Raw genomic sequence first — 27714 nt, 5'->3', positions numbered from 1 at the left:
GAGATATTTTGGTGTAGGGTTGCTGATTGGCTGGTTGCATCTCACACCCCTGTGGGAAATATTTGAGGGAATGTTATGTGGGAAGGGAATGTCCCATGTCATTCCTGCAGGCAGGATTAACCAGGGAAGTGTGAACTATGGTATCGGAGGCTAATCCCTACTTTAAGCCCTCTTGAATAGAGCTTTCGATGCCAACTTTCTATTGGTAGAACAGCTGCCTTCAAGGGAGTTTTTAATTTCCTTGCTGGAGGTAAGCTCAGGAGCCACGCGCTAATTCAGAGCATGCATGTGCCTTCCAGAGGCTGCCTTTAAATCTTTGGCTCCTTACAGGTAGTTCTCGACTTACAACCGTTCATTTAGTGACCATTCGAAGTGATAACAGCACTGAAAAAAGTGACTTATGATGACCATTTTTCACACTTAACGGCCGTCGCGACATCGCTGTGGTCATCATGTGATCAAAATTCGGAAGCTTGGCAACCGGCTCAAAGTTAGGGCAGTTGCAAAGCCCCAAGGTCATGGGATCCGCATTTGTGACCTTCTGACAAGCAAAGTCAATGGGGAAGCCAGATTCACTGAACAACCGTGTTACCAGCAGCTGGTATTCAGCTGCTTCGCGCCGGTTCGCGCCGGTTCAGGCAAACCGGTAGCAGAAATTCTTTCCTCAGAGCTGGACACAACTTTCGTTGCTGGCTTCAGCCATTTTGCAAGTGACTTTCTTTGGGGCCAGTCCAGTTAAAAGACAAAATGTGGGAGCAACCTTAAGTGATAAATTTGGAAAAGCATCAAATTCCTCATCCAAACTGCCTCTGTGGTCAAAAAGCCAGAGTGGTATACATACATTGACCATATTAATGGCCTCTTTTAAAAGATTATTGGAAAACTGTCCTTTATATCTATTTAATTATTCACTTTCTTGGTTTGGCTCTTGAATTTTCATTTATAAAGCAAAGTTATAAACCTAAGAAATTTTTTTTAATCCTCCTTCCGATTTGGCCCCTTCTTAGGTTTGTCTGGTAATTATTATTATTTTTTTTACAAGATGGTCATTGTGGGTGTTTATCTGTCCTGTTACTCATAAGCACGATTGGCCAAGACACCCAACTTTTTTTTCAAAAAGCAGCCATTTAATATTCCCGCTCCCCAAAATAGGGTTAAAAAGATGCAAGAATGCTGATCTCTTAGACTAAAGTCACTAAAAATGTCATGAGGTCTAGTGATCTTGTAATGATTGAAATAGTTTAGGCGTGAGAACTTGAGCTTGCAATGGTTGCAAAATGGCAATTTTTTCAAGCGCCCTTGAGCTTGCAAAGGCCTTATCTGAGTAGATTTCTTGCTTAAGAAGGCATTACAATATTGACTTGGTAAGAAGGCCTTTATTGGCCTTGATTGCATAACAGTTGCCTTCTATAATTTTTTTTTGTTTTATAAATTCCAGTTTGTCAATGTTCCACTTAAGACTTAATTGTGAAGGATTATTTGACCTGATTGCTGAATTATCTTCTTCTCTGCGCTCACAAAACGTTGGCAAACACATTTTAATAAGGAAGTTTAATAAGGAAGATGATTAACAAATTATCCAACATACTGACATTCTAAAAATATAATAATGGTTACTGGATTAAATAAAAGATCCATCCTTTATCTCATTTTACACTCTCCCCATCTTAAAAAGGTAAAGATTCCCCTTGCACATATGTGCTAGTCGTTCCCAACTCTAGGGGGCGGTGCTCTTCTCTGTTTCAAAGCTGAAGAGCCAGCACTGTCTGAAGAAGTCTCTGTAGTCATGTGGCTGGCATGACTAAACGCCAAAGGCGCACGGAACGCTGTTCCCTTCCCACCAAAGGTGGTCCCTATTTTTCTACTCACATTTTTCACGTGCTTTCGAACTGTTAGGTTGGCAGAAGCTGGGACAAGTCACAGGAGCTCACCCCATTACGCGGCAGCACTAGGGATTCGAACACCTGAACTGCCAACTAGCCATAGCATCTCTTCATCTCCCCATCTTATTAGACAACGTAAACAACCGACTCCAAGCAAATTCTTGAACTCACCAGGTGTTTCAAAACAGACACACGAATTTCGTATTTCTAAATACTCAGTTCTTGCTGCCGCTGTTTCGTCTTCACGTAGGAGTGGGTGATGCTATTTTAAACTACCACCTGTGAGAAAGTCATCAGGTTTGGCTGGATGATTAAGTGATGCACATAATCACTTGGTGATGATGTTTCCAAAATCTCTTTGCCAGTTGTCGGGTAACAATGAAAAACTAAGATGTCTGAATGACAAGGGATCATATTACACATTTTAAGGAATATAAAGCCCTTTTAAGGACGGGAGAAAGTTTTGCAGCAAGGTGAAATTAATGGTCTATTTTAAGCTCTGTTGCCAAGATCTCTGGTTAATAACGTTGCCAAGGGCTGTTCGCAAAACCAACATTGCTTCGGATTTTGCAACCAGTGTTCATCCTTGAACCAACTTTTCTGGTTTCTCCAGGCCAGCACACCCATCGTAAGAGGAAACTCTTGCACCAAGCTGCCACTTTCACTCCTTGGTTTCCTTTTCACTCACTCACGTCAACACTTTTAAATTAGCTTGGATTTCAGGAGAAGCAATAGTCAACACTTTTAAATTAGCTTGGATTTCAGGAGAAGCAATAGGCGCACCGTTTTGTGTAACCCAAATGTTTCACACAGCGAGCGCAGAGAAACAGCAATAGTATTTAATACTGTGCTTCACAGCGCTCTCCAAGTAGTTTTACAGTCAGCCTATTTTACCCAACAGTTTTGAGTCCTCATTTTACCCACCTCGGAAGGATGGAAGGCTGAGACAGCCTTGAGCCTGGTGAGATTTAAACTGCCAAATTGCAGGCAGCCGGCAGGCAGCAGAAGTAGCCTGCAGTACTGCATTGGAACCACGGCGCCACCGTGGCAAATGAAAAATGATGGACATCTGATCTTGAAAACTGCAGTTTTTGCAAGAGCCAATCTGGGTCAAGACACTGGGACCAAAAGTTTTGTCTTCCGAGCTTTTGGACTTGTGCTGAAGCCTCTCTGGCGAGAGAAATTCCCCAAGGATGGGCTCAAGCATGAGTTCACAAGCTCGGAAGATTAAACCTCTGGTCTCAGTGACTAACCAAGATCAATTCTTGCAACATTATCCTGGGAAACGTATATTTGCCTTCATTACTGCAGTCTTTGATTTTAAAGGGCACATTCTTGATTTCTTAAGACGGAAAAAGTACATTTGGCAATGGGAAAGCAGGAGTAAAGATGATGACATTGCAAACGTCGGTACTACCCTTTGCAACCTTTTCCAAAGGTTTTATGTTGCCTGTTCTCTCTTCACTTTGAGCAACCAGAAATTCTATACTTCTCTAGTGACAATTCAGCAGCTTACATTCAATGTGTAGCCAATGGCTTATTACTCTCTCGTCCAAGATCTCTAGGCTTACAAATTTCCATCGTTTTGTAAGGAGCTTCTAGTTAGTCCTTGACTTACAATTGAGCCCCAAATTTCCGTTGCTAAGTGAGACGTTTAAGAAAGTTTCATCCCATTGTACGACTTTTCTTGCGAATTAAGTGAAACCCTGCAGTTAACTTAGTGAACCCCATTACGTGAATCTGTCTTCCCCCACTGACTTTGTTAGATCACAAAAGGTGATCCTATGACCCCGGGACACTGCAGCCTTCATCAATATGGAGTCATAGTTGCCAAATGTCTGAACTTTTGATCATGTGTCTGTAGCGACGCTGCCACGCTCAAGTGAAAAAGTCGCAAATCTATTTTTTCATTGTAACTTCAAGCGGCCAATAAATGAACTGTTATACGTTCTATGCGTAAAGCCACTCCATATATGCATAGCTGTTAAGGAGCCTTTGCATGTGGTCATTTGGAGATCCAAGTCTCAGGTCAGAAGAGACCCTTTAAACCAGCAGTCACCAACCAGTGGTCCTTGGACCAGTGGTGGTCCGTGAGAAAATGTTGATGGTCCGCAGAAAAATTATTTGCATTTTTTAAATATTGCACTAAATACTATTTATCTTTTTAAAAAAATCATATTAGTGGTCCGCTGGATTTAAAATTATGAATTTAATGGTCCTTGAGGTCCAAAAGGTTGGTGACCCCTGCTTTAAACCAGTGGGATAGGAGATGTTGCCCATCATGGACTTCTCTTCCCCACGGCTCTTTGTGGTGCCAGAAGCCCTCCCTTCTGCCTCAGATAACGTCCAACTCTCGAGTGCAATTGCTTCACACCACCCCCAACGGCTGTTAGCTGTGCGTGCATGGACACCGTGTCGTTTCCCGAAGACAAGACAAAAACCACAGCGGCACAAAGTTGGCGGGTTGACCGAAGTGCAATAATTTATTCACATGAACGTTCATTTGGAAGTCTCAAATTGGCAGTTAAGGAGAGAGGCGTCCCTCCATTAACGGAGTGGAGAAGGAAGGCGGGAAGGGGAAGAGAAAGAAGAGAGCAAAGCTAGGAAGCTGTGTGAAGGCAGAGACAAAAAGAGACAAGACACACAGAGACATCCTGAACAGGCCCGGAGGCAACAGCTGAAATGAAGCAGAACCAAACGATGGTTCTCGTTCTGGAAGATGCGTTGCGTTTCTTCTTAAGTCTTCACCCACCCGTCACTCTTGCAGGACGCTTCAGAAGAGGGAGGAGCTTAATCCACCTCTTCAATGGTGGGACCAGAAGAGCCGCCTCCAGCTCCTCCAGCTCCGGGGAAGCCCCCAGGCATTCCACCCGGCATGCCGCCGGGCATCCCTCCGGCTCCTTGGTACAGCTTGGTGATGATGGGGTTGCAAACGTTCTGCAGCTCTTTCTGCTGATGCTCATATTCATCCTTTTCTGCCATCTGAGGAAGGGGAAAAACAGGAGGGATGAGAAAATTTGAATGCAAGCAAGTAGAAAATTAAAAGTCTTATCTTCTAACAAGAAACCGAACTTCAGAACTCAGAAAGACTTGTGCCAATCAATCAAGTGAGTGCATGTAATATCGCGTTTCCCCGAAAATAAGACCGGGTCTTGTGTGTGCATGTATGTATGTATGTATGTATGTATGTATGTATGTATGTATGTATGTATGTACATACTGTGTACTGCTACCGGGTCTTGTGTGTGTGTATGTATGTACATACTGTGTACTGCTGCGATCACACATTGCTCCCAGAAGCACGAAGCTGAAGCCTGAAGACGACGAATGAGACTTCGTCGAAACGTTGCCAAGACACTTCTAATTTTACGCGGGAGAAAACCCGAATAACCAGACACACACACACACACACATATACACACACAAGACCCGGTCTTATGTTCGGGGAAACGCGATATTACATGCACTTGCTTGATTGATTGGCACAAGTCTTTCTGAGTTCTGTTAGGCAATATATACATATTGCCTGACAACAGAGAGGCACGCATGAGAAGAGCTGCCAGACAGAAGGAAAGAGCAGCGAAATCAAAGAGGACGATTCGGGAGTAGGGCCAAGAGACCAAGGTTGGTGATAAGACTGAAGAATTGTGTTAGGAAGAATTTTGTTTTGATTTAATTTGGACTATGCTGAGGATGAGTTAATTCTCAGCTGTTCTAATAAAGTCTGTTTTTGAACTGACTGCGTTTAATACTACCGACTTGGGCCTGGGTCACAACAACTATAAAGTCTGAGATCCTACAGCTCGGTGAAGAACCCCCATGGAAGCAACTGAACAGGAAAGATCTGATTTAACCAACACCCACAAGCCATATCCCTGCTCCCTTCACTCACCTGGTTCCTGTCCAGCCAGGAAATAACCTCATTGCATTTATCCAGGATCTTCTGCTTGTCCTCTGGAGACAGCTTGTCCTTCAGCTTCTCATCTTCTGCTGTGCTCTTCATGTTGAAGGCCAGAGACTCCAAGGAGTTCTTGGCAGCTATCTTCTCCCTCTGGACCTCGTCCTCAGCTTTGTACTGTTCGGCTTCTTGGACCATGCGTTCAATCTCCTCTTTGCTAAGACGGCCTAGGGTGAAAAGCGAAAGAGGAGTTATCGGGAGATTGAAACCACACCAGGGGTTCGCTGAGTACGACCCTTTTCCAAAGCTGGTACCTTCTGGTTGGGGTGGGATTCAAATTTCTGAAAAACCGACTGGGTCCACGGACCAACGCCTCACCTTTATCGTTGGTGATGGTGATCTTGTTCTCCTTGCCCGTGCTCTTGTCCACCGCAGACACGTTGAGGATACCATTGGCATCGATGTCAAAGGTCACTTCGATCTGGGGAACCCCCCGAGGAGCAGGCGGGATGCCCGTCAACTCAAACTTGCCCAGCAAATTGTTGTCTTTGGTCATGGCACGCTCACCCTCGTACACCTGTGGGCAGAAAAAAACAGGGTAGGAAGTCAAGCTTGAGACCCTTATTGCCAACCCACATAATCGATAAAAAGAAAACACTGTCGAATCCAGAGTTTGGTTTTAGGGATGGCCTGAATCTTAGCCTTCAACCCAGCAACTATTTTACGGCTTCCTTAACCAAGGTGACAAAACTATGGCTCTTTGGAGAAGACTACAATGTCTGGAAAGGTGCGAAGAGAAAAGGACAGCCAGCAGCCAAGTGGATAGATTGATCAACAGCACTTGTATACCGCTTCACATTGTTTTCACAGCCCTAAGCGGCTTTACAGAGTCGGCCTATTGCCCCCAACAATCTGGGTCCTCCCTTTAATGACCTCGGAAGGATGGAAGGCCGAGTCAACTTTTGAGTCGGTGAGAACCCAACCGCCTAATTGCTGGCAGCCGGCAGTCAGCAGAAGTAGCCTGCAGTACTGCATTCTAACCACTGCGCCTTAGTTAAGGTAGAGATGAAGGCGCCATTGGAAGAGCTCAGAGATCAGCTTAGATGGTCATGGAGAAAGGTTAAGTGGCTGCTTAACAATGATTTGATGGCATGAAATCATCGTCGCCATCACCCGTCTAACACGAAGTTGCCACCTGAAACACTAAAACCTCTTTTGGACTTGGCACCAAAAGCTGAATGAGATTACACAACTGTTTTATCCCTTCCCTCAAAAGCTACATCACTTTGCAAATATGGAACCAGATAAAAGGCGGGATTCCACCTGGTTTTACAGGTGGATTTCCCTGCTCAACAGAAAACTCTCATTCTTTGCATGCTCAAAGCTCGTGAGTTTTGGAAAAAACAAGAACCACCCTAATCCATCCTCTTTTTCCATCTATGTCTTCTAATCCAGGGGTCACCAACCTTTCAGACCTCAGGGACCACTAAATTCATAATTTTAAATCCTGAGGACCAGTAATATGAATTTTTTAAAAAGATAAATAATATTTAGTGCAATATAAAAATGCAAATAATTTTTCTACGGACCACCAAAATTTGCTCGTGGACCACCAGTGGTCCACGGACCACTGGTTGGTGACCACTGTTCTAATCCATCTTCTTTTTCCATCTATGTCTTCTAATCCAGGGGTCTCCAACCTTGGCAACTTTAAGCCAGGACTTCAACTCCCAGAGTAAAGCTGGCTGGGGAATTCTGGGAGTTGAAGTCCTCCAGCCTTAAAGTTGCCAAGGGTTGGGAGACCCCCCTGTTCTAATCCATCTTCTTTTTTCCATCTATGTCTTCTTGAGGTCTTCAGCTTGGTAGCAGATCAACCCCGTATGTTCTTCTACCATTACCAGCCCCATCCTGCGATGATCCAACGTTGCTTACCTGAATAAGTACTCCAGGCTGGTTGTCGGAGTAAGTGGTGAAGGTCTGGGTCTGTTTGGTGGGGATGGTAGTGTTTCTCTTGATGAGGGCCGTCATCACCCCGCCTGCAGTCTCAATACCCAAGGAAAGTGGGGTCACATCCAAAAGGAGCAGGTCTTGAACGTTTTCAGACTTGTCCCCACACAAGATGGCAGCCTGGACAGCTGGAAGAGCAAAGCAGAGGAAAAGTGGTCAAGATTTAACCCAGCGGTTCTCAACCTGTGGGTCGCGACCCCATTGGGGTGTGTGTGTCGAATGACGATTTGCCAGGGGTCACCTAAGACCATCGGATATATGGGAAGTATGTTTGCAAGTCGAAGAATCGCGCTCCAATGGTTGACTCCACAAGCCAGCTGCAGGTTCTTCAAATCGCTAGCCGAATTCGGCTTCAGGCGCGATGAATTAAAAAAGAGAGAAATCTTTGCTCTGATGTCTCCCTCTCAAGCCAGCTGCAATCATTCCCAATCGCTAGCCGAATTCGGCTTCAGGCGCAATGAATTAAAAAAGAGAGAAATCTTTGCTCTGATGTCTCCCTCTCAAGCCAGCTGCAATCACTCCCAATCGCTAGCCGAATCTGGCTTCAGGCACGATAAACTTAATAGGGGAGGAGTCTCCGCTTTAATGCCTCCGTCCTCAAAGCAATCGCAAGCAGTCCAGATCGCTAGCCGATACGGCTTCAGGCACGATAAATTCAAAACGAAAGTAATTTTACGGTTGGGGTCGCCACATCGTGGGGAATTGCATTAAGGTTGAGAACCACTGATTTAACCCTACATCCCCTAGAAGAGCTAACTTGGATCTTTTCCTAGGAAGCACCAAATGCAAAGCTTTTGTTTTTCCTTGAAGATGTCTCGCTTGTCTTCCAAGAAGCTTCTCCAGAACTGAAGAAGCTTCTCAGATAAGAAGCGAAACGTCTTCAAGGAAAAACTAAGTCTAGTTGTTTTTTTTTTGAAAAAGCACCTTTGGGACAACCATGACGTGGATGACTTGATCTCCATAAACGTTCAACAAATCACTAGGTTTCTTCTCCATTTATACCAGGGGTGTGTCCAGCCTTGACAACTTTAACACCTGTGAACTTCAACTCCCAGCATAGCTGGTTGGGGAATTTAAGTCCACGTCTTAAAATTTGCCAAGGTTGTACCCACCCCCTTGGGTTACACCATACAACGAGTTTACCTATAATCAATAAAGCACGGCTTAACCAACCATGCCTTCGCATATCACGAACAAGGTAGTCTCCCAAAATGGATGTTTCCCTGAACTCTATTGGTATTCTCCAGCCAAGTGGAAAGACAACGAGCCCGCACACCTGACATAATTGTGGGTCTACCACAACCTTTACAAGGGTCATTTTTTAAAATCTTCTCCATCAAGAGAACGATGGGGTCTTCCCACTTGTAGCCAATCTTCTGAAGAACTTGCAGAAGGTCCCCACTACTGTGTTTCTTACTCAGTCACAACACCCCGCCACTTTCTATGAAACCTACCTGCTCCATAAGCCACCGCTTCGTCTGGGTTGATGCTCTTGTTAAGCTCCCGGCCGTTGAAGAAGTCCTGCAAAAGCTTCTGGATCTTGGGAATGCGGGTGGAGCCCCCCACCAGCACAATGTCGTGGACCTGGGCCTTGTCCAACTTGGCATCTCGCAAAGCCTTCTCCACCGGCTCCAAGGTGCCCCGGAAGAGGTCAGCATTCAGCTCTTCAAAGCGAGCCCGGGTGATGGAAGTGTAGAAGTCAATGCCCTCATAGAGGGAATCAATTTCAATGGAAGCCTGGGTGGAAGAGCTGAGCGTGCGCTTGGCCCGCTCGCAAGCTGTGCGCAGCCGCCGGACGGCCCGCTTATTGTCTGTGATATCCTTCTTGTGCTTGCGCTTGAATTCCGACACGAAGTGGTTGACCATGCGATTGTCAAAATCCTCACCACCCAGGTGAGTGTCTCCGGCAGTCGATTTCACTTCAAAGATGCCATCCTCAATCGTCAGAATGGACACATCAAAGGTGCCACCGCCTAGGTCAAAAATGAGGACGTTTCGCTCGCCACCCACCTGAAAAACAAAAGAACCCAATTAATTAAGAACGGGAAACTGATTTTGCGAGCATGTCCATATCCTATGACACGACAACCTATACGAAGTAGATTAAGATTGGCTCAAATGCTGGAGATAATTCTCCCTGCTAGTACTCTGCAGGTACCTTGGTCTGCATCTTTAAGCTGATTAATCTAGCAAATCAGGATCTGCTTAAGTGCCAATGAATTCATCTTGCCGTTAAAAAAACCCAAACTTCAGTTGTTAGAACATGGGTGTCCTGGCTGAAACATGGCCAACCCTGTTCAGACAGGCAAGAAGCAACGGAGGGAGGGAATGATTGGAATGTAAGGGAGATATGGGGAGGGGGGACGAAAGGAATGCAAGAACGCCCATTGGAAGCTTGCAACTATGTCAACACCTGAAGGCTAAGTAGCTGGGAAAGTCGAGTCCGTTACCCAAACAAAATAAACATAGTGGATTAGAACAGGGGCCTCCAACCTTGGCTCCTTTAAGACTTGTGGACTTCAACTCCCAAAGTTCCTCAGCCAGCTTTGCTTTGCTTTGCTGGCTGAGGAACTCTGGGAGTTGAAGTCCACAAGTCTTAAAAGGGCCAAGGTTGGGGACCCCTGGATTAGAGGAAATAAAGGACTGTGGGACAGTCTGGAGGATGGGACTTTTAATTATGCTGTAGTTCGGCTGTGTGTAACTGAAAGACTGGATGCCAAATTGTGATTTTACCTGTTATTTATTACCTTATTATTCTAGCATTTATAACTGGATAGCCCTTGCGTGTTTTCATTTGTTCTGGTCTCTTGACTGACTGTAATAAACTCGATTTGATTTGAATTATGCTGTTTGCATGGGGACCCGTTAGAATTGGGTTTGATACTTCCTTATCCATGCCAGCCAGGGGTGTTGTTATTTAGCAGGTTCTGGAGAACCGGTAGCGGAAATTTTTAGTAGTTCAGACAACCGGCACATACCACCTCTGGCTGGCCCCAGAGTGGGGTGGGAACAGAGATTTTGCAATATCCTTTTCCCCAGGAATGGGGAGGGAAGGAGGATTTTGCAGTACCCTTCCCCTGCCACGCCCACAGAACTGGTAGTAAAAAAATTTGAATGCCACCATTGATGCCAGCTCAATACATTGTACTCTGAGAAAACGAAACTGCCCCATGGAGTCTTGCCGAATGAACTGCGTGGGACGGTCGACAACTCCCAAAGAACCCCTAAAAGAGTTTCAAAAAGGGGAATTGAGAAATTCTTAGCAGATCTTCGGAGATCTCCCGAAGTTCCCTTCCGGACTCTCTCTAAAAGTAATCAATCCCATGTAGGAACACCACCACATCCCTACCTTTTTATCCAGCCCGTAGGCAATGGCTGCTGCCGTGGGTTCGTTGATGATGCGAAGGACGTTGAGGCCTGCGATGGTGCCGGCATCTTTGGTGGCTTGCCGCTGAGAGTCATTGAAGTAGGCCGGGACTGTGATTACGGCGTTTGTAATTGTCTGTGACGCGAGGGAAGGAGAGATCGGGTCAGTGAAAAATAACTCTGCGTCACTTCAGACAAGGAAATGAACAGAATCTCACTACTAATGTCTTCATTTGCAGATCCCTCGCATCCTGGACATAAACTGTTTCAACTCCTACCCTCAAAACGACGCTATAGAGCACTGCACACCAGAACAACTAGAACAGTTTCTTCCCCAAGGCCATCACTCTGCTAAACAAATAATTCTCTCAACACTGTCAGACTATTTACAGAATCTGCACTACTATTAATCGTTTCATAGTTCCCATCACCAATCTCTTTCCACTTATGACTGTATGATTATAACTTGTTGCTGGCAATCCTTATGATTTATATTGATATATTGATCATCAATTGTGTCGTAAATGTTGTACCTTGATGAACGTATCTTTTCTTTTATGTACACTGAGAGCATATGCACCAAGACAAATTCCTTGTGTGTCCAATCACACTTGGCCAATAAAAATTCTATTCTATTCATCCCATAAGCAGTTCCCACTTGCAAGCGTTAAAACTTTCAACTGGAACTTCCTTGCTTCTCTTAAATCAGGGGTCTGCAAACTTGGCTCTTTTAAGACTTGTGGACTTCAACTCCAAGAGTTATCAGACCCCTGTCTTAAGTTAAAAAATAGGATCCAAAAGTTCCAAGATGCGGCATTTTTATCCTCCAAAAACCTCTGCTTTTCCCCATCCCTCTTCTTGGGATAGAACATAATTTGCACCACACAAGAGTCTGGTTCCTTCGTTTTTGAACCGATAAAAAATTCCACTTTTATCACAAGGGACAGAGTATACAAGCAGCCCTTGACTTATGACCACAACTGAACACCAAATCTCTGTTGCTAAGCAAGACAGTGGTTAAGTGGACTTTCTACCATTTTACCACCTTTCTTGCCATGGTTGTTAAGTGAACAACTGCCGTTGTTAAGTGAACCTGGCTTCCCCGGTGAGAGCTTGTGAGAAGATTGCAAAACGCGAATTCCATGACCCCGGGACACTGCAACTGTCATAAATACGAGCCAGTTGACTGCATTTGGATTACCTGAGAGATGTTGCAACGGTGGCATGTGTGAAAAATGGTCCTAACTCACCGTTTTCAGTGCCGTTATTTTTTTTGTTTACATTTATATCCCACCCTTCTCCGAAGACTCAGGGCGGCTTACAGTGTATAGGGCAATAGTCTCATTCTATTTGTATATTTTTTTTACAAAGTCAACTTATTGCCCCCCCAACAATCTGGGTCCTCATTTTACCTACCTTATAAAGGGTGGAAGGCTGAGTCAACCTTGGGCCGGGCTCGAACCTGCAGTAATTGCAGGCTTTGTGTTCTAATAACAGGCTTCTCTGTAGCCTGAGCTATCCCGGCACTAAATGAACTGTTTTAAGTAGAGGACTACCTGTATACTGCATTAATGTCTCCTCTACTTCGTTTCTCCTGCACGCCAGATACGTACAAAGCTTGAGAAGGCTGCCCTTGTACCAACTCACCTTGCCCAGGTAAGCTTCTGCAATTTCCTTCATCTTGGTCAGCACCATAGAGGAGACCTCTTCAGCATAGAAGGACTTCATATCACCCTTATACTCTACTTGGACTTTGGGACGACCCCCGTCATTGATCACGTGGAAAGGCCAGTGTTTCATGTCGGAGTGCACCACCGGGTCATCGTAACGTCGGCCAATCAGGCGCTTGGCATCTGAGAACGGGGAAGATTCAAAACACTGGAGGACTTCCTCAGAAAGACATACCTAGCCTACCTCAAAGTGCCAGAGTCTCTCAAATGTTACGAGGCCCATGGTTTAGAAGGGACGAGCAAGTTCCACATTTGTGTTTTAAGTCTGATTTTTATGGGTTAAAGATAAAGGTTCCCCTTGCACATATGTGCTAGTCGTTCCCGACTCTAGGGGGCGGTGCTCATCTCCGTTTCAAAGCATAAGAGCCAGCGCTGTCCAGAGACATCACCGTGGTCATGTGGCCGGCATGATTAAACGCCAAAGGCGCACGGAATTCTGTTATCTTCCCACCAAAGATGGTCCTATTTTTCTACTTGCATTTTTTACGTGCTTTCAAACTGCTAGGTTGGCAGAAGTTGGGACCAGTCACGGGAGCTCACCCCATTACGTGGCCCTAGGGATTCGAACTGCCGACGTTTCGATCAACAAGCTTAGCGTCTTAGCCACTGCATCCCTTTTTCTCGGCTTAGCCCCTCCCCAGATTGATTAAACAGCGAAAAGCAAACAAGGAACCCAAAAGCTATCTTATCATGCCAGTGGGGTGGCAATGTGGGAGACATTGTATTATCAAGAAGTGACAGGTTTGTAAGGGAAGTTTAAGTTTTAAGTTCTTTCTGAGCTAACCTGTTTGCTGAATAAAGGTGGGAGGGAATATCTGGCTGTGAAAGTTTTTCTTATCAGTGAAAAGTCTCAGGACTTTCGGTTCCCATCCCAGAAAATCACGTGCCACCCATCCAAGGTCAAGTCTTGCAGCTTGGTGACCACAGGGCATGAAGTCCTGGTGCCGGGTTTTAATAAAAGCCATTAAGCTGGGAACTTCTGCACAGAACTTAACACTGTGGAAACTTGCTGCCCTTGTCCGTTATCAAGAAGCTCCTGAGAGTTTATTAAGATAAGAAAGTATTTGTGGCTCAGGGTTGAACTGCTGGGTCCCTGGTTCTCTCCGGGCTTGGTGATTTTCTTGCAAACGTTTCATTACCCAACTAGATAACATCACCAGTGCTAGAAGGGAGCGGAGTTTGGTCTTTAGTGGCTCGCCTTGTCGGTGTTGGTGGGAGTGGATTTGTTGGTTCCCAACAAGCCTCAATAGCCCAATCAAGGAAACAAGTCCATTCCCAATACTGACAAGGCAATCCTACTAGTATATAAAACGAGAGCAAATCCCACTCCCTTTCTGGTACTGATGATGCTACCGAGTTTGGTAAGGAAATGTCTGTGGGAAAACAACCAAGCTCAGAGAACAGCAAAGATCCCCAGTTTATGAGAGATTTTGGGTACCATCTTTTTTGGTATGTGGTGGTGTGGCACAGTGGCTAGAATGCAGTATTGCAGGCTAACTCTGCTCACTGCCAGGAGTTCGATCCTGACCGGCTCAAGGTTGACTCAGCATTCCATCCCTTCCGAGGTCGGGAAAAGGAGGACCTAGATAGTTGTATAAAGTGCTTACAGAATGCTGTAAGGCGGGGTGTGTGTGTGTGTGTGTGTGTCTCCAATCTTGGCAACTTTAAGACTCCTGGACTTCAACTCATATTCTAGAAGTTGAAGTCCACATGTCTTAAAAGTTGCCAAGGTTGGAGGCCCCCTGTTGCAAAGCACTATGAAGTGCAATCGCTATGTATGCTTTTCATTCAAGTTTGCTTGAGTTGTTGTGGTCCACCTGCGGACCTGGCAGCAGAGTTGGACAGTGAGGAGGCTAGGAAGGACAATGGGCCAGTCCTGGAGTCAGGGGAAGGCCTGGATGAGGGCTCTGCATTGGAGGCAGAGATGGGGCCAGCGCCATATGGGAGTGATGTGCGGACTCCGGAGCCTCGAGGTGGACAGCAGAGAGGCAGAGCAACAGGAGGAGCCTATTCCTAGGCATGCGAAGAGCTGCCAGAAGGCAAGAGCAGCTGAAACAAAAAGGACGACTAGGGAGTAAGGCCAGAAGATGATTGGTCACTCCCATAAGGCTTAAAAGCGCAGCAATGAGCCATCTGGCCTCAATTCCTGGTAGTCCTGGCAGAACCAGGCCCAATTTCCCCCTCTTACCGAAGACAGTGTTGGTTGGATTCATGGCCACTTGGTTCTTGGCAGCATCACCAATGAGACGCTCGGTGTCTGTGAAAGCCACGTAGCTAGGCGTGGTGCGGTTGCCCTGGTCGTTGGCGATGATCTCCACCTTGCCATGCTGGAAAACGCCTACGCAGGAGTAGGTGGTCCCCAAATCAATGCCAACAGCTGGACCCTTGGACATTTTGCCTGCAAAAAGAGGCACGCCACAGATTAAAAAGGAGAACGGGAGTTCTCAAGGCAGCATTCAAGAGAGCAACCAAGTGGTGCAATGGCCCTAGAGGTGGTGCTCTCGCCTCACAATCAGGAGGCTGTGAGTTCGATCCTAGGTAGAGGCAGATATTTCTCTCTCTGGGCACATTGAGAATATCTGTGCTGGGGAGAAAAAAAAAACACCTCCGCATTGGCAACAGGAAGGGCATCGGGCCAGTAAACACTTTGCTAGTTCTATTCAGTTGCCCTGATTCCACTCCGCAAGGGATTAAGGGGTCATTAAAAGATGATGATGGAATTCTCAAGAGAGCACTTCATTTCTCAGCCTGGTAACAAACAACAGTGGCCTGACTGCAGATGGAAGGTTAAGCATGCTTTTGACATGCTCTGCAAAGCCCAATTGGCTAGCAAGCAAGCAGCTTTAGTACCATGCAATTTTAGTACTTAAATGATGTTTTCTAGGTAGAAAATACTATTCACTTAGTGTCAGGTTTCTCTTTGGCTTGGGTTTATTAAAGGCTTCTTTTGGTAAGCCATTTTTTTTCTTCTAGAAACAGGAATGGCCAGAAAAAAAAATCTTTTTTTTTTTAATTTCAAGGCTTGCTCTACACCCACCTTTGCTAACTAGCAGACAATTTTATGGATTGTCACAAAGATTTGAAGAGAACAGTATTTATGAAGATTCACTTTTGAGCAAGACAAAATAATCTTTTTTTTTTTTGTAATTTAGGCCAAAGTTAAGGGTTCATTTATATGAGAAAAATCACTCCCATTTATGTCTATCTAGGGATCTCTCATTCCAGGATAAACAATAGGCTAAGAAACTCAGTCTAGATGCAACATGGGCCAAGTCTTCAAGATGAGGGATAAGATATGGATTAAATATTTCACAAGTCTCATATTCTTTTAAAAAGCAGCCATTCAATTCTCCCATTTTCTCCTTAAATTCCTGAGAGCTCTTATGAATCATGTTTTGCTATGGTGCAGCAAATGTATTGCATGTGCTAAGTATTTTTATTGGCTTGCCCCCCCTGCAGGACGTATTCAGAACTGCACATGGCAGTCCTTGGCTTACTTAACTATACTGGTAGTTGAGCTAAAAAAAAAATCAGAAAGCCTAAATAACAGTTAAAAAAAAAAAATCCAGGAAAGCCACTGAAGCTTTTCATTTTAACTGTGCAAGGGTTTAAAAAAGCCAAAGTATTCTGCACATGCTCGCAATCCCTTGTCTTCTGAATTCACTGAAAAGGGGGGGGAGAGAAAGGGAGGTCGTTTAAAGAAGTGAATTGTAGACACACACACAAACCTAGCTGTCCTTAAATTATTCCTGCCTGCCAAGTTTTAAAAACGGCAAAGGAGGAAAATGCTTTTAAAAAGGCAAGCTAAGAAAAAAGGCAATTGCCAGAACTTGTTAAGATGAAGCTACAGATGGTTCTTTAAAAGTGTGATGTTTGTTGGAAGAACTAGTTAGTTGGCCCTGCCAGCTGGAAAATAATAAAGACGACTTTTAGCAAGTGCAAAGATCTAACTTGCAGCTTCCAAGAAATGTTGCTCTGAGCGGGAAGCAGCTTTTTTAAAAAATGCTGTTGAGTTAACCAAGATAAGATATGAGGAGGGGGGAAGAGAAACCCTCAAGAGCGGACAGCCCCACCCAGCTCTACTGTGCCAGAGACTACATTAAAAAAAAAAAAAAAGACTTACGCCACTGACTTGGCTTCAGGCTCTCCCCCCCCCTCCACCAAACCCTGTTTCCAGAACAGGAAAGAATTTTCTAGAACTCCACTAGTGGGCTGGCTTGGGGAATGCAGCTGCAGCAATTCTGATCAGCCACAGAGCTCCAGCAAGATTAGGCAGCCAATTCTGCAATTTATCTGAAGTACCCTGGCTCCTACCCCTGGTTCAAAAGACCAAAAAAAAAAAGCATTATTAATTCTGAAAACTAGACAACCCCACCCCCCCCAAAAAGTTTAAAAAAAAAAAAAAAAAAAGGCAACTGGATTTTCTTGGTTGGTTTTTTTCCTTTGAAAAGGTTAAAAGTATATTTTTTTTCCTTTGAAAATGTTTTCTCATCTAAGAAGTTTCTTCTTCGGTTCTGGGATAAGAAGCAAAACCTTTTCAAAAGGAAAACAAACCTCAAGAAAAGTCCAGCTGCTTTTTGAAGAAGAAGATGAAAAAAAAGCACTTTTAAGACAAACGGTGTCTTGAAAATCTCCAGACATTTCAACCCAATTAAATTTTCTTGTATTGCTGGCAAGTTTCTGGAAAGAAACTTGTAGATCTCTTGGTAGGTCTTTCATAAACAGCCCCCCCCACCCAATCCAGATAGGAAGGTTTAAAAAGCAGGGGTCCCCCAAACTTGGCAACTTTTAAGACTTGTGGATTTCAACTCCCAGAATTCAGCTGGCTGGAGAATTCTGGGAGTTGAAGTCCCCAAGTCTTAAAGTTGCCAAATTTGAAGACTTCTGGTTTAAAGAAATAATCAACAGGGCCGAATCCCCAGACTATTTTCAAGACTTTTAAACTCAATTTTGGGACTTAACCTCAGGAATTAAAAGATGCAGCAAAAATCCTGGAATCCAGGGTGGGAAAACCTTTCGATGTTATAAAGAATCAAGTCCTCCTAATTTACTCTTTGATAAAGTTAGTTTTAACCAGGTCAAAGGATCAGGGTGGAAAAAAAAAAGTATTTTCCTATGGAAATAGAATTGCTAGACTTTTGTGTGCCATTGATCAATACCACTCAAAAGCAACAGACTTACTTCCAAAAGAAAACCTTACCATTAAGTTTCTGAAGTTTTATTTTTGTAGGAAGAAGACCATAATCCAGGTCTTCACCTCGCCCCAAATCTTTTAACCTTTTTTTAAAAAAAGTTTAAGTCCAAACAACTGGTGGGATAGAGGCTTCCTTTTCCATTGATTCAGGCTTATTCCAATGGAATTTTTTTTTCTTGGCTTAACTGCGTCATAAAAATAACCTTTAAGTAATACAGAAAGAATGAAGACAATTGCCTGCCATTCAGGCTCTGAACTTAAAAAACAAGTCATAAATTTCAAAAGAGAGGCAAGACTTTAAGTGGAATGAGAGGATAAGGCAGTTACTATTTTTTTTTAAAAAAAAATCCATTTTTTCCCCTTCCCCAAGACAAATGGCACAATCAAATCTCTCTCTGCCTCTTCACTTATGAATTAAAATATCGATTTCAAGGGGCCTCCAAGCAGTTCCAGGCAAAGTTTCATTTTATTCCGACCAGGGCTGATCTTTCTGAATCAATCCATATTAAAAAAAAATATATAGATTTTTTTTTAAATTTTTTGGTTCACAAGGAATGAGATCCACTTTCCAACTTTCTCCTGTCCTTTTTCACTTTCTCCGCTCAGTTCCAGCAACAAATTGACTTGGGCAAAGGGACCAAGATGCTTTGAACTCAAAATGATTTAAAAGAAAAAAGAGAGGGGGGGGGACTGTGGTTCAGGCTTCATGCAACCACCATGGGACACCAGCCCTTTTTTTTGGGTGGGGTGGGTAGGTGGGGGGAGCTTCCCATCGGACAGGGACCAGACCTTCTCGATGCTTCCTCTGCATTCTTCAGCAAGGAAGGGCAGCCAAAGGGTTAAAGACTGCAAAGCAAAAATACCAACTGCGTGCAAAAAGGGGAGGGGGGGGAAGAAATCTGCTTTGCAATTAAACCGTCTCTTCCCTTAAGGCTGCAAGCCAAAGACCACCACCTCCCCCTTTTCTTTTCCCCCCCGTTGGGTGGGAATCTAGGGGGCCCCTACTACTAGTTTATGTGGCACCCCCTTCCCCACACTTTTCAAAGTCTCTGGAACAAATCGTTGGGATTCCGACGTGTCCAAAAAAAAAAAGAAAAGCGGGGAGTTTCCAGCGAAAAGTGTCAATAAGGCTCGCACGCGTTTAAGGCTTTCTTCTCTCTCTCGCCCCATCCCCACGTTCCGTGTCTCCCCCTCTTTATCGCACAAGGATCCTTGGCCCAGCCAACCCTGCCCTCTTTATTTTATTCTCCTCCACCCACAACACAACAGCCCATGTTGATTCCTCAAGACCGCAGCAAACGCGGGCAACCCTTTTTCCTAAAACTCCTTCCCCCCCCTTGCCTGCATTCACACGACACGCGTCTCCCGAAACCAGCCCCAACTTTCTAACCCGTAAAGATTCCCCAAGCAAACGGGCTTGGCTTCAACCCAGGACGCCCAACTTGTGCAAGAAAAAAAAAACAACCCACAAAAGCAACCCCAAAAAACAGCCCCGACTCAATGCAACTTTCCCAACCGAGCTGGCGCGTCGTGGGAACGAGATCCTGGCAGCCAAAGCGGGACAGGCGGGGCGGGCGATTCCCAAGCCGGGCGGGGGCAGTAAGTAGTTGAACCCGGGGCGGGAGCGCGCGGAAAAGGCGGCGAGAACCAAGCCCTACGCACCGCGCTTTTTTTTTTGCACGGGCAGGGGAAGAAACCGACACTTTGCAAAAGAAAAAGAAGAAGAGGTCAGCAAAAAACCCCGCGGCCGGCTCACGACCCTTGCACGGTTCTTGGGGGATGCAATGCAATGCAATGCAATGCAATGCAATTAAATGCAATGCAATTAAATGCAATGCAACGCCTTGCCGAAGCCTCTGCGATTTTCCTTCTCCTAGCAACTTTGCACGCCCCGAATACGGTACCTTGTTGTTGTTTTTTTGTTCGCGCTTCGGTTGCAATCCGCTTTTCGACGAATTAACCCCCCCCAAAAAGCGCTGGGCTCTTCGCAACCCGCCGTGCAAAAGAAAAAAACCCCAAAACCGCTCCTCTCGCGCACGCTTTTCTTGCAACCCCCACTTTTTAACGAACCCGACGGTCCGCCTCTTGCCCGACTTTATAGGCCAAGAGCCCCGCTCCCACCCCGCCCCTTCTAGTACATTCCCTCCTCCTCCTCCTCCTCCTCACCCCCCCCCCGGACACTTTACAGAACCTTCTCGACTTGGCTGCTTCCCTCGTCCAATCCGGTCGGTTCTGTCGGTCGGCCGGCCTTATTGCAAAAGGCGGTGCTTTTGCAAAAAAAGCGCGCTCCCGCGGCCGCCGTTTTCCCCCCCGGGCCGAACAGGCTGGAACGTTCAAGAAAGCTGGGGGGAAAGGCGCGTTCCCGCGCTTCCCTTGCACGCGCGCGGGGGGAGGAGGAGAAGGAGGAAGGCGGGGGGAGGACCCGCTCGTCGTCTCCAAATAAAGCTTCCCCCGCTGGAAACGTTTGCGCCCCCCCCTCCTTTTCCCTGAGAGCCCCCCTGACTTCACTTTCTAATTTTATTCGGGTGCAGGGGGAGAGGGAGGGGATTGCAAAAGGAGGTCGAGGGCACGGGAAGCGTGTAGAAGGACAAACGTGGAGCCTTGTTGGTTTCACTGTGAAACCAACACTCGAGTTTCACTCTGCTAAACAAATAATTCCCTCAACACGGTCAAACTATTTACTGAATCTGCGCTACTATTAATCTTCCCATCGTTTTCATCACCAATCTAGTTCCACTTACGACTGTATGACTGTAACTTTGTTGCTGGCAATTCTTATGATTTATATTGATATATTGACCATCATTTGTGTCGTAAATGTTGTACCTTGATGCAGGTATCTTTTATGTACACTGAGAGCATATGCACCAAGACAGTCCTTGTGTGTCCAATCACACTTGGCCAATAAAATTCTATTCTATTCTATTCTATTCTATTCAGGGTTAAATTGCAACCTATGACCATCATTTGTGTTGTAAATGTACCTTTGATGAAGGTTTTTTTTCTTTTTCTTTTATAGAATAGAATAGAATAGAACAGAATATTTTTATTTATCTCCCGAAGGACTCAGGGTGGTGTACAGCCAAGAATAAAATACAGAAAGAAAACAACAATACAAAACTAAAAACAACCCTTAAAAAACCTATTTGATATGGTTACTTATAGATAAAATATTACCCTCTTATGTACACTGAGAGCATATGCACCAAAATAAATTCCTTGTGTGTCCAATCACATTTGGCCAATAAATTCTATTCTATTCTATTCTATTCTATTCTATTCTATTCTATTCTATTCTATTCTATTCTATTCTATTCTTATCCAGACCCAGGAGAAATTGGGCAGGGGTTAAGCAGCTGCTTGGTTGTGGTTTTATGTTTGCAAAGTATTTTTGGGTGTGTGTGTGAACCCAGCCTTCTTGGGGAGTTTAGGATTGGGTGGATAACAAAAGACAACAGTAATAACATACGAAGCTTCCAGTTGCAAAGCCGAGTATAAAGAGTAAGGAAGTAGGAGGAGTATTTATAAAAATAATAAAGGTGGGATATAAATAAAATACAATAAAAATCTAGGACAGTATGGAGATAATCCTTGACTTAAAACCATATTTTTTTTTAGCAAGGGTTCCAACTTAACAATGGCACTGAAAAAGTTACTTGCAGTGGGTCTTTCCCAGTAAACTTTATGTCAACTCAATCCCTAGTCACCTGACTGCTTGACTAAGGCAAGATGCTGCATGCAAGGCTGACCCTGAAGATTAATATTAATACTAATATTAAATATTATCAATATTGATATTGATTGTTTCCTAGTATGATTCAATTGCTTATTTGTTCCCTATGACTATCATTAAGTGTTGTATCTTATGTATCTTTTCTTTTATGTACACAGAGCATTCTGCACCAAGACAAATTCCTTGTGTGTCCAATCACACTTGGCCAATAAAGAATAATAATAATACCCTTTATTGTCATTGTACCTCATGTATACTGTGAAATTGGTTTAGCCTCTACTGGTGCAATCCATAACAAAAATACAAGGCAACATATATAAGCTAAAGGAAAAGGTTCCCCTCGTACATATGTGCTAGTCGTTCCCCACTCTAGGGGGCAGTGCTCATCTCCGTTTCAAAGCCGAAGAGCCAGCGCTGTCCAAAGATGTCTCTGTGGTCATGTGGCCGGCATGACTCAATGCCAAAGGCGCACGGAACGCTGTTACCTTCCCACCAAAGGTGGTCCCTATTTTTCTACTTGCTTTTTTTACGGGCTTTTGAACTGCTAGGTTGGCAGAAGTTGGAACGAGTAACGGGAGCTCACCCTGTTACGTGGCACTAGGGATTTGAACTGCTGAACTGCCGACCTTTTGATCGACAAGCTCAGCGTCTTAGCCACTGAGCCACTGTCCCTAAGACAATATATAGCGATAGATAGATAGATAGCAATAGCATTTAGACTTCTATACCACTTTACAAGCGGTTTACAGTCAGCCTATCGCCCCCCCCCCAATAATCTGCGTCCTCATTTTACCGACCTCGGAAGGATGGAAGGCTGAGTCAGCCTTGAGCCAGTCAGGATCGAACTCCTGGCAGTGGGCAGAGTTGGTTTGCAATGCTGCATTCTAACTACTGAGCCACCACAGCTCTTATAATAGCAATAGCACTTAAGACTTATATACCGCTTTACAGTGCTTTACAGCCCTCTCTAAGCGGTTTACAGAGTCAGCCTCTTGCCCCCAACAATCTGGGTCCACATTTTATCGACTTCGGAAGAATGGAAGTGAATGGATGATGTGAACCCTCAAATATCTATGAATGCAGTAACTTAAGGATCGAGTAGAAGTGGGTGCAATTTTCTGCTAGGTGTGTGGAGCCATAGTTGTGAGTGCTGGGGTAGATGTAGACTGTAGTGGTGCAGTGCTTAGAATGAAGTATTAAGGCCTAACTCTGCTTGCAGTCTGGAGTTCAATCCTGACCGGCTCAAGATTAACTTAATCTTCCGTCCTTCTGAGGTCGGTAAAATGAGGACCCAGAGGATTGGAAGTGAGACGCTGATTCTAAACCGCTTAAGAGAGGGCTGTAAAGCACGATAAAATGGTATATAAGTGCTATTGCTATCATCTTTCTCAAACGTGACCACTTGAAGTCCGCCTGTTTTAATACGGACGAGCTCAAGAAACCATGTTATATGGTGAGGCCACCCAAGTAGTATTCTGGGGCCAGATAAAAGGAAGGAGCACATTTGACTCTTGCGTGTTATGGTGTGGTGGTATTGGCAGACGTGCAGAGCGGTGCCCGAAGTTGGTATTCAGGCAAGTTAATAATGGTCGAGTTGGCACATTTTGTTATATAAGGCTACAGCTCCTGTCCTCGCCCCAGTTGCTGTGAACCTAGTAATTCGAAAACATGGGAATGTGAGTAGATAAAATAAGTACAACTTCTGTGGGAAGCTGATGACACTGTGATGTCATGCTGGCCACATGACCATGGAAGTGTCTTCAGAAAGGGCTTGAAACAGAGATGAGCACCGTCCCCGATAATCGGCAACGACCAGCGGAGTAAAATCCACAGGGACCCCTCTACCTTTTACCCACTCCCCCAAATCTATTGTTCAAGGGTGTCAAACTCAAGGCTGGCAGGCCGGATTCGACGCCCGGGGTGCTTAAATCTGACCCATTGGGCTGGCCTGGAAATAGCAAAGAACCAGTCTGTGGTGTCTCTTGTAGCCAAAATGGGGTGTGGCCCCCCCCTGCATCCCATTTTCAGCCTGGACGGCCTCCTGCAGTGCTTTGCTGACCAAAACATGGTGCGGGGGGCACACGCAGCTCCCCCGTGCCCTGTTTTCGGCCTGGATGGTCTCCAGCAGCACTTTGCCGGCCAAAATGGGGTGCGGAGGGGGGCTACGCGCAGCCCCCGCACGCCCCATTTTCAGCCAGAATGGCAGGGGTTAGAGTTTCACTTACCTTTACCACCAGTTCGCCACGTGTGGGTACCTGCGCTTTGCACACATGTGTGCTTTGTGCATGCATGCGCTATCCGCGCATGAGCTTTGCTCGCTCGCGCGCCTTCCGCACCTGCGCCCAGCCTCGAAAACGTACCCTAAAAGTCACAACTTGGAGCGCTGGTGAGTGGGCCCACCCACGATCGTTGCTACCGGTTCACCCGAACCGGTGTTAACCAGCTGAATACCACTTCTGCTGGACGGCCTCCTGCAGCACTTTGCCGGCCAAAACAGGGGGTGTTAAGTCCTCGCGGCTACGTCCTGTCTGCCTCAGCAAAGCTGGTTAGCCGCGCGCTGATTGGATAAAGCGCAGGCAACAAGAAAAGCGGGAACCAGGAAGAGCTGTGATTGGTTCCCCTCTTGACAGCTCCTGTTTGTGTAGCTGTCAAGGCAAGCGCTCGCCTCAGAAGTTGTTGTGACTAGTTTGGAACGGTTAGAAATGTAAGTTGAGTTAACTGAATGCCAATAAAGAGAAGTTGTGGCAGCCTCGCCTTTGTCCTTACTCGGATCTAACACTGGCGACGAAGGTGGGATCCTACCGACGTTAAAGATCCGAGCTACAGACAGAGAAGGAAGCGCCTGGCGAAGCCAAATACCACGCGGCAAGAGAGACGCCCGACTCACGTTAGTTATGGCTAGTGCACTACCTATCTTTCCGCCGTTCGTTCCTTCGTCCGAGAAGTGGGACGAGTACATTGAGAGGTTCGAGTGGGCCCTGCACGCCAATAATCTCGCGGACTTGTCCGCGCGAGGAAACGGGCTATTTCCTAAGCTCATGCGGCAGCGAAGTGTTCAGTACCGCTCGAGCTCTCGCTGCCCCACAGCTAGTTTTTGACTTAACCTGGGAAGCACTGGTGGAAAAATTAAAGAATCACTACGCGCCCGCCCCCTCCCGAATTGCCCGCAGACACGCATTCCGGCATTGCATGCAAAAGGAAGGACAATCAATTAATGCTTATATGGCTTCCTTAAGATTGGCTGCCCTCCAATGTGAGTTTAGAGATTTTCTGGATGACATGCTGTTAGACCAGTTGGTCTGTGGTGTCCGAGACATAAGGCTCCAACGGCGCCTCCTGGCACGGAACGATTTAGATCTCCCAATGGCCTTATCCGAGGCTAGAGCTGCAGAACTAGCCGATGACTCGGCCGCTGAGCTCCAGCGGCACCAGAGGGGACACCTAGCAAGCGATCGCCCCCTGGGAGTCCACCATGAAGATGATACTCAGGGGGGCTCGTCGGACGAAGACGCCGACGTGTGCCGCCTGAAGCTCCGCCAGAGGCGGCGAGAGGGGGTCACCGACAAGCGTCTGCCAAATCCTTGCATGGGGTGGGGTGGAGACCACGCAGAGGCGACTGCAAATTCAAAACAGCTGTTTGTCGCCGCTGCGGGAAACGGGGACACCTGGCACGGGTGTGCAGGGCAACCCTGCCGTCCAGCGACAACACCCCGGAGCGAGCCAAGTCGCTGAACCCAACCCGGAGACCGATGCCACGTCAACGTGCCTATTTTACCGCTTCCGATTCAACCGACGATGTCGTCAGTTTCGCCTCCTCCACAACGCCTACCACCAAAATACACCTGATGGTACAGCTCGAAGGCACGGTGCAGCATGGAAGTGGATACCGGCTCGTCGCGCTCCCTTATTGCCTGGTCTACCCTGAAACAACTAGTCCCGGAGCTGGAAAAGGGATCTCTCAAGCCCTGCTCAGTGACATTACGAGACTATCAAGGGAAAGCAATCCCAACCTTGGGCATGGGCAGGTTCCGGGTGGCATACCAGAAATTCGAGGGCAGATTACCACTGATCGTTGTTAAAAGTGCCTTGCCAACCCTACTAGGGCTGGATTGGTTCGCTGCCCTTGGCCTAAACGTGGCAGGTGTCCATGCCACGTCCCTTGACATGCCGTCAGCATTGGCCAGCGAATTCGCTGACGTGTTTGAAGACTCCCTGGGTAAATATAATGGAACACCAGTGTCATTTCAGCTTGATCCCCAGGTGCAACCCATTAGATTGAAGCCAAGACAGGTCCCTTTAGCACTCCGACCGAGGGTAGACGAACAACTGGACAAACTGATAGCCCAGGGTATTCTGGTTCCCATCGATCACGCTAAATGGGAAACCCCCATCGTGACCCCCCTGAAGCCGGACGGATCCATACGGATCTGTGCGGACTACAAGGGAACAATAAATAAAGCACTCCAAGCCAACCCGTACCCTGTCCCGGTAGTGCAGCATTTGCTCCACTCCCTGGGCCAGGGCCAGGTTTTTGCCAAATTGGATTTGGCACAGGCCTATCAACAGCTCCCGGTGGATGACGACACAGCTCTCGCTCAGACCATCGTCACCCACCGGGGAGCTTTCAAATGTACACGACTCCAGTTTGGAGTCAGTGTAGCGCCAGGAATATTCCAGGGACTTATGGAGCGGATGCTCCATGGTCTCCCAGGAGTTATTCCGTACTTTGATGACGTTCTGGTGTCTGGTAAAGACCTCCCAGAACTGGTCACCAAGGTGAGAGCTGTCTTAAGCCGGTTCCGCCAAGCGGGGTTGAAATTGAGGAAGGACAAATGTCATATCGGAGTGCCCCAAGTTGAATTCTTAGGGTTCCTTGTGGATGCCCATGGCATCCGTCCAACCCCCTCGAAAGTTGAAGCGATCCGAAGAGCCCCCACACCCAAGTCTAAGGCCGAGCTCCAAGCCTTCTTGGGCCTGCTAAATTTTTATGCTATATTCCTTCCCCATAAGGCGACGGTGGCCGAGCCACTCCATCGCCTCCTAGATGCTGGCGCCACCTGGAATTGGTCTAGAGCCGCAGCAGCCTCTTTTGATGCTGTCAAACGGCTCCTGACTTCTTCCGCAGTCCTGGTGCAGTACAATGAAAGGCTCCCCCTAACACTCACTTGTGACGCGTCGCCGTATGGGGTTGGGGCTGTCCTCAGTCACCAATTTCCAAACGGGTCGGAGGCCCCCATAGCGTTTTATTCCCGCACCCTCTCTCCAGCTGAACGGAACTATAGTCAGCTGGATAGAGAGGCCCTTGCCATTGTCGCTGGAATCAAGAGATTCCACGACTATCTATATGGCCGTTTCTTTTCTCTGATCACTGACCATAAGCCATTGTTAGGATTGCTAGCCAGTGACCGCCCTACCCCGCAGATATTGTCACCGCGCATGGCACGGTGGACAGAATTCCTAGCGGCTTACTCTTACCAACTAAAATACAAGCCGGGAAGTGCTATAGGACACGCAGATGCCCTCAGCCGCTGCCCCCTTCCTACGGGGGTCATCGACCCGTCCCCGTCCCTGCCTGTACTTCTAATAGAGGAGTCGAACTCCCCTATCTCAGCGCACGACGTCTCTCGAGAATCCGCTAAGGACCCAATCTTGGTACAGGTCCTCGACTGGGCCCGCAGGGGCTGGCCGAAAGGAACGGTGGGGCCGGAATTTCTGCCTTATACCCGCAGGCTAGGGGAATTGTCAGTGCATAAGGGTTGCCTACTCTGGGGGGGTCGAGTGGTGGTTCCTCCGGCCCTACGATCTCAAGTGCTAGAATGCCTACACATGGCCCACCCAGGTATAGGGAGAATGAAAGCCCTAGGTCGCAGCTATGTTTGGTGGCCGAAGCTAGACCAAGACAT

The 27714-nt window shown here is 46.4% G+C and overlaps 2 protein-coding genes across 2 annotated transcripts in view; one reads left to right on the top strand and one right to left on the bottom strand.

Moving 5' to 3' along the window:
- Positions 1-4339: 4339 nt before the first annotated feature.
- On the bottom strand, positions 4340-20141 carry LOC131204847 (heat shock cognate 71 kDa protein-like). The gene is made up of 9 exons (XM_058196468.1): positions 19983-20141; positions 15073-15282; positions 12802-13007; positions 11138-11290; positions 9243-9798; positions 7714-7916; positions 6160-6358; positions 5776-6008; positions 4340-4865 (listed from the first exon to the last, which is right to left on the bottom strand). The coding sequence occupies exons 2-9, from the start codon at positions 15275-15277 to the stop codon at positions 4674-4676; spliced, it is 1947 nt and encodes a 648-aa protein (XP_058052451.1). The 5' UTR covers positions 15278-15282; positions 19983-20141; the 3' UTR covers positions 4340-4673.
- Positions 18320-27714, top strand: part of LOC131204849 (interferon-inducible GTPase 5-like) — a 22754-nt gene continuing 13359 nt past the window's right edge. Inside the window, exon 1 of the mRNA XM_058196473.1 lies at positions 18320-19978. The gene's annotated coding sequence lies outside the window, so the exon portion shown is untranslated. The remainder of the gene's footprint in view (positions 19979-27714) is intronic.

Source organism: Ahaetulla prasina, chromosome 10, assembly GCF_028640845.1.
Source record: "Ahaetulla prasina isolate Xishuangbanna chromosome 10, ASM2864084v1, whole genome shotgun sequence".
NCBI classification, from domain to species: Eukaryota; Metazoa; Chordata; class Lepidosauria; order Squamata; family Colubridae; genus Ahaetulla; species Ahaetulla prasina.
This window is presented reverse-complemented; position numbering and strand designations above follow the sequence as displayed.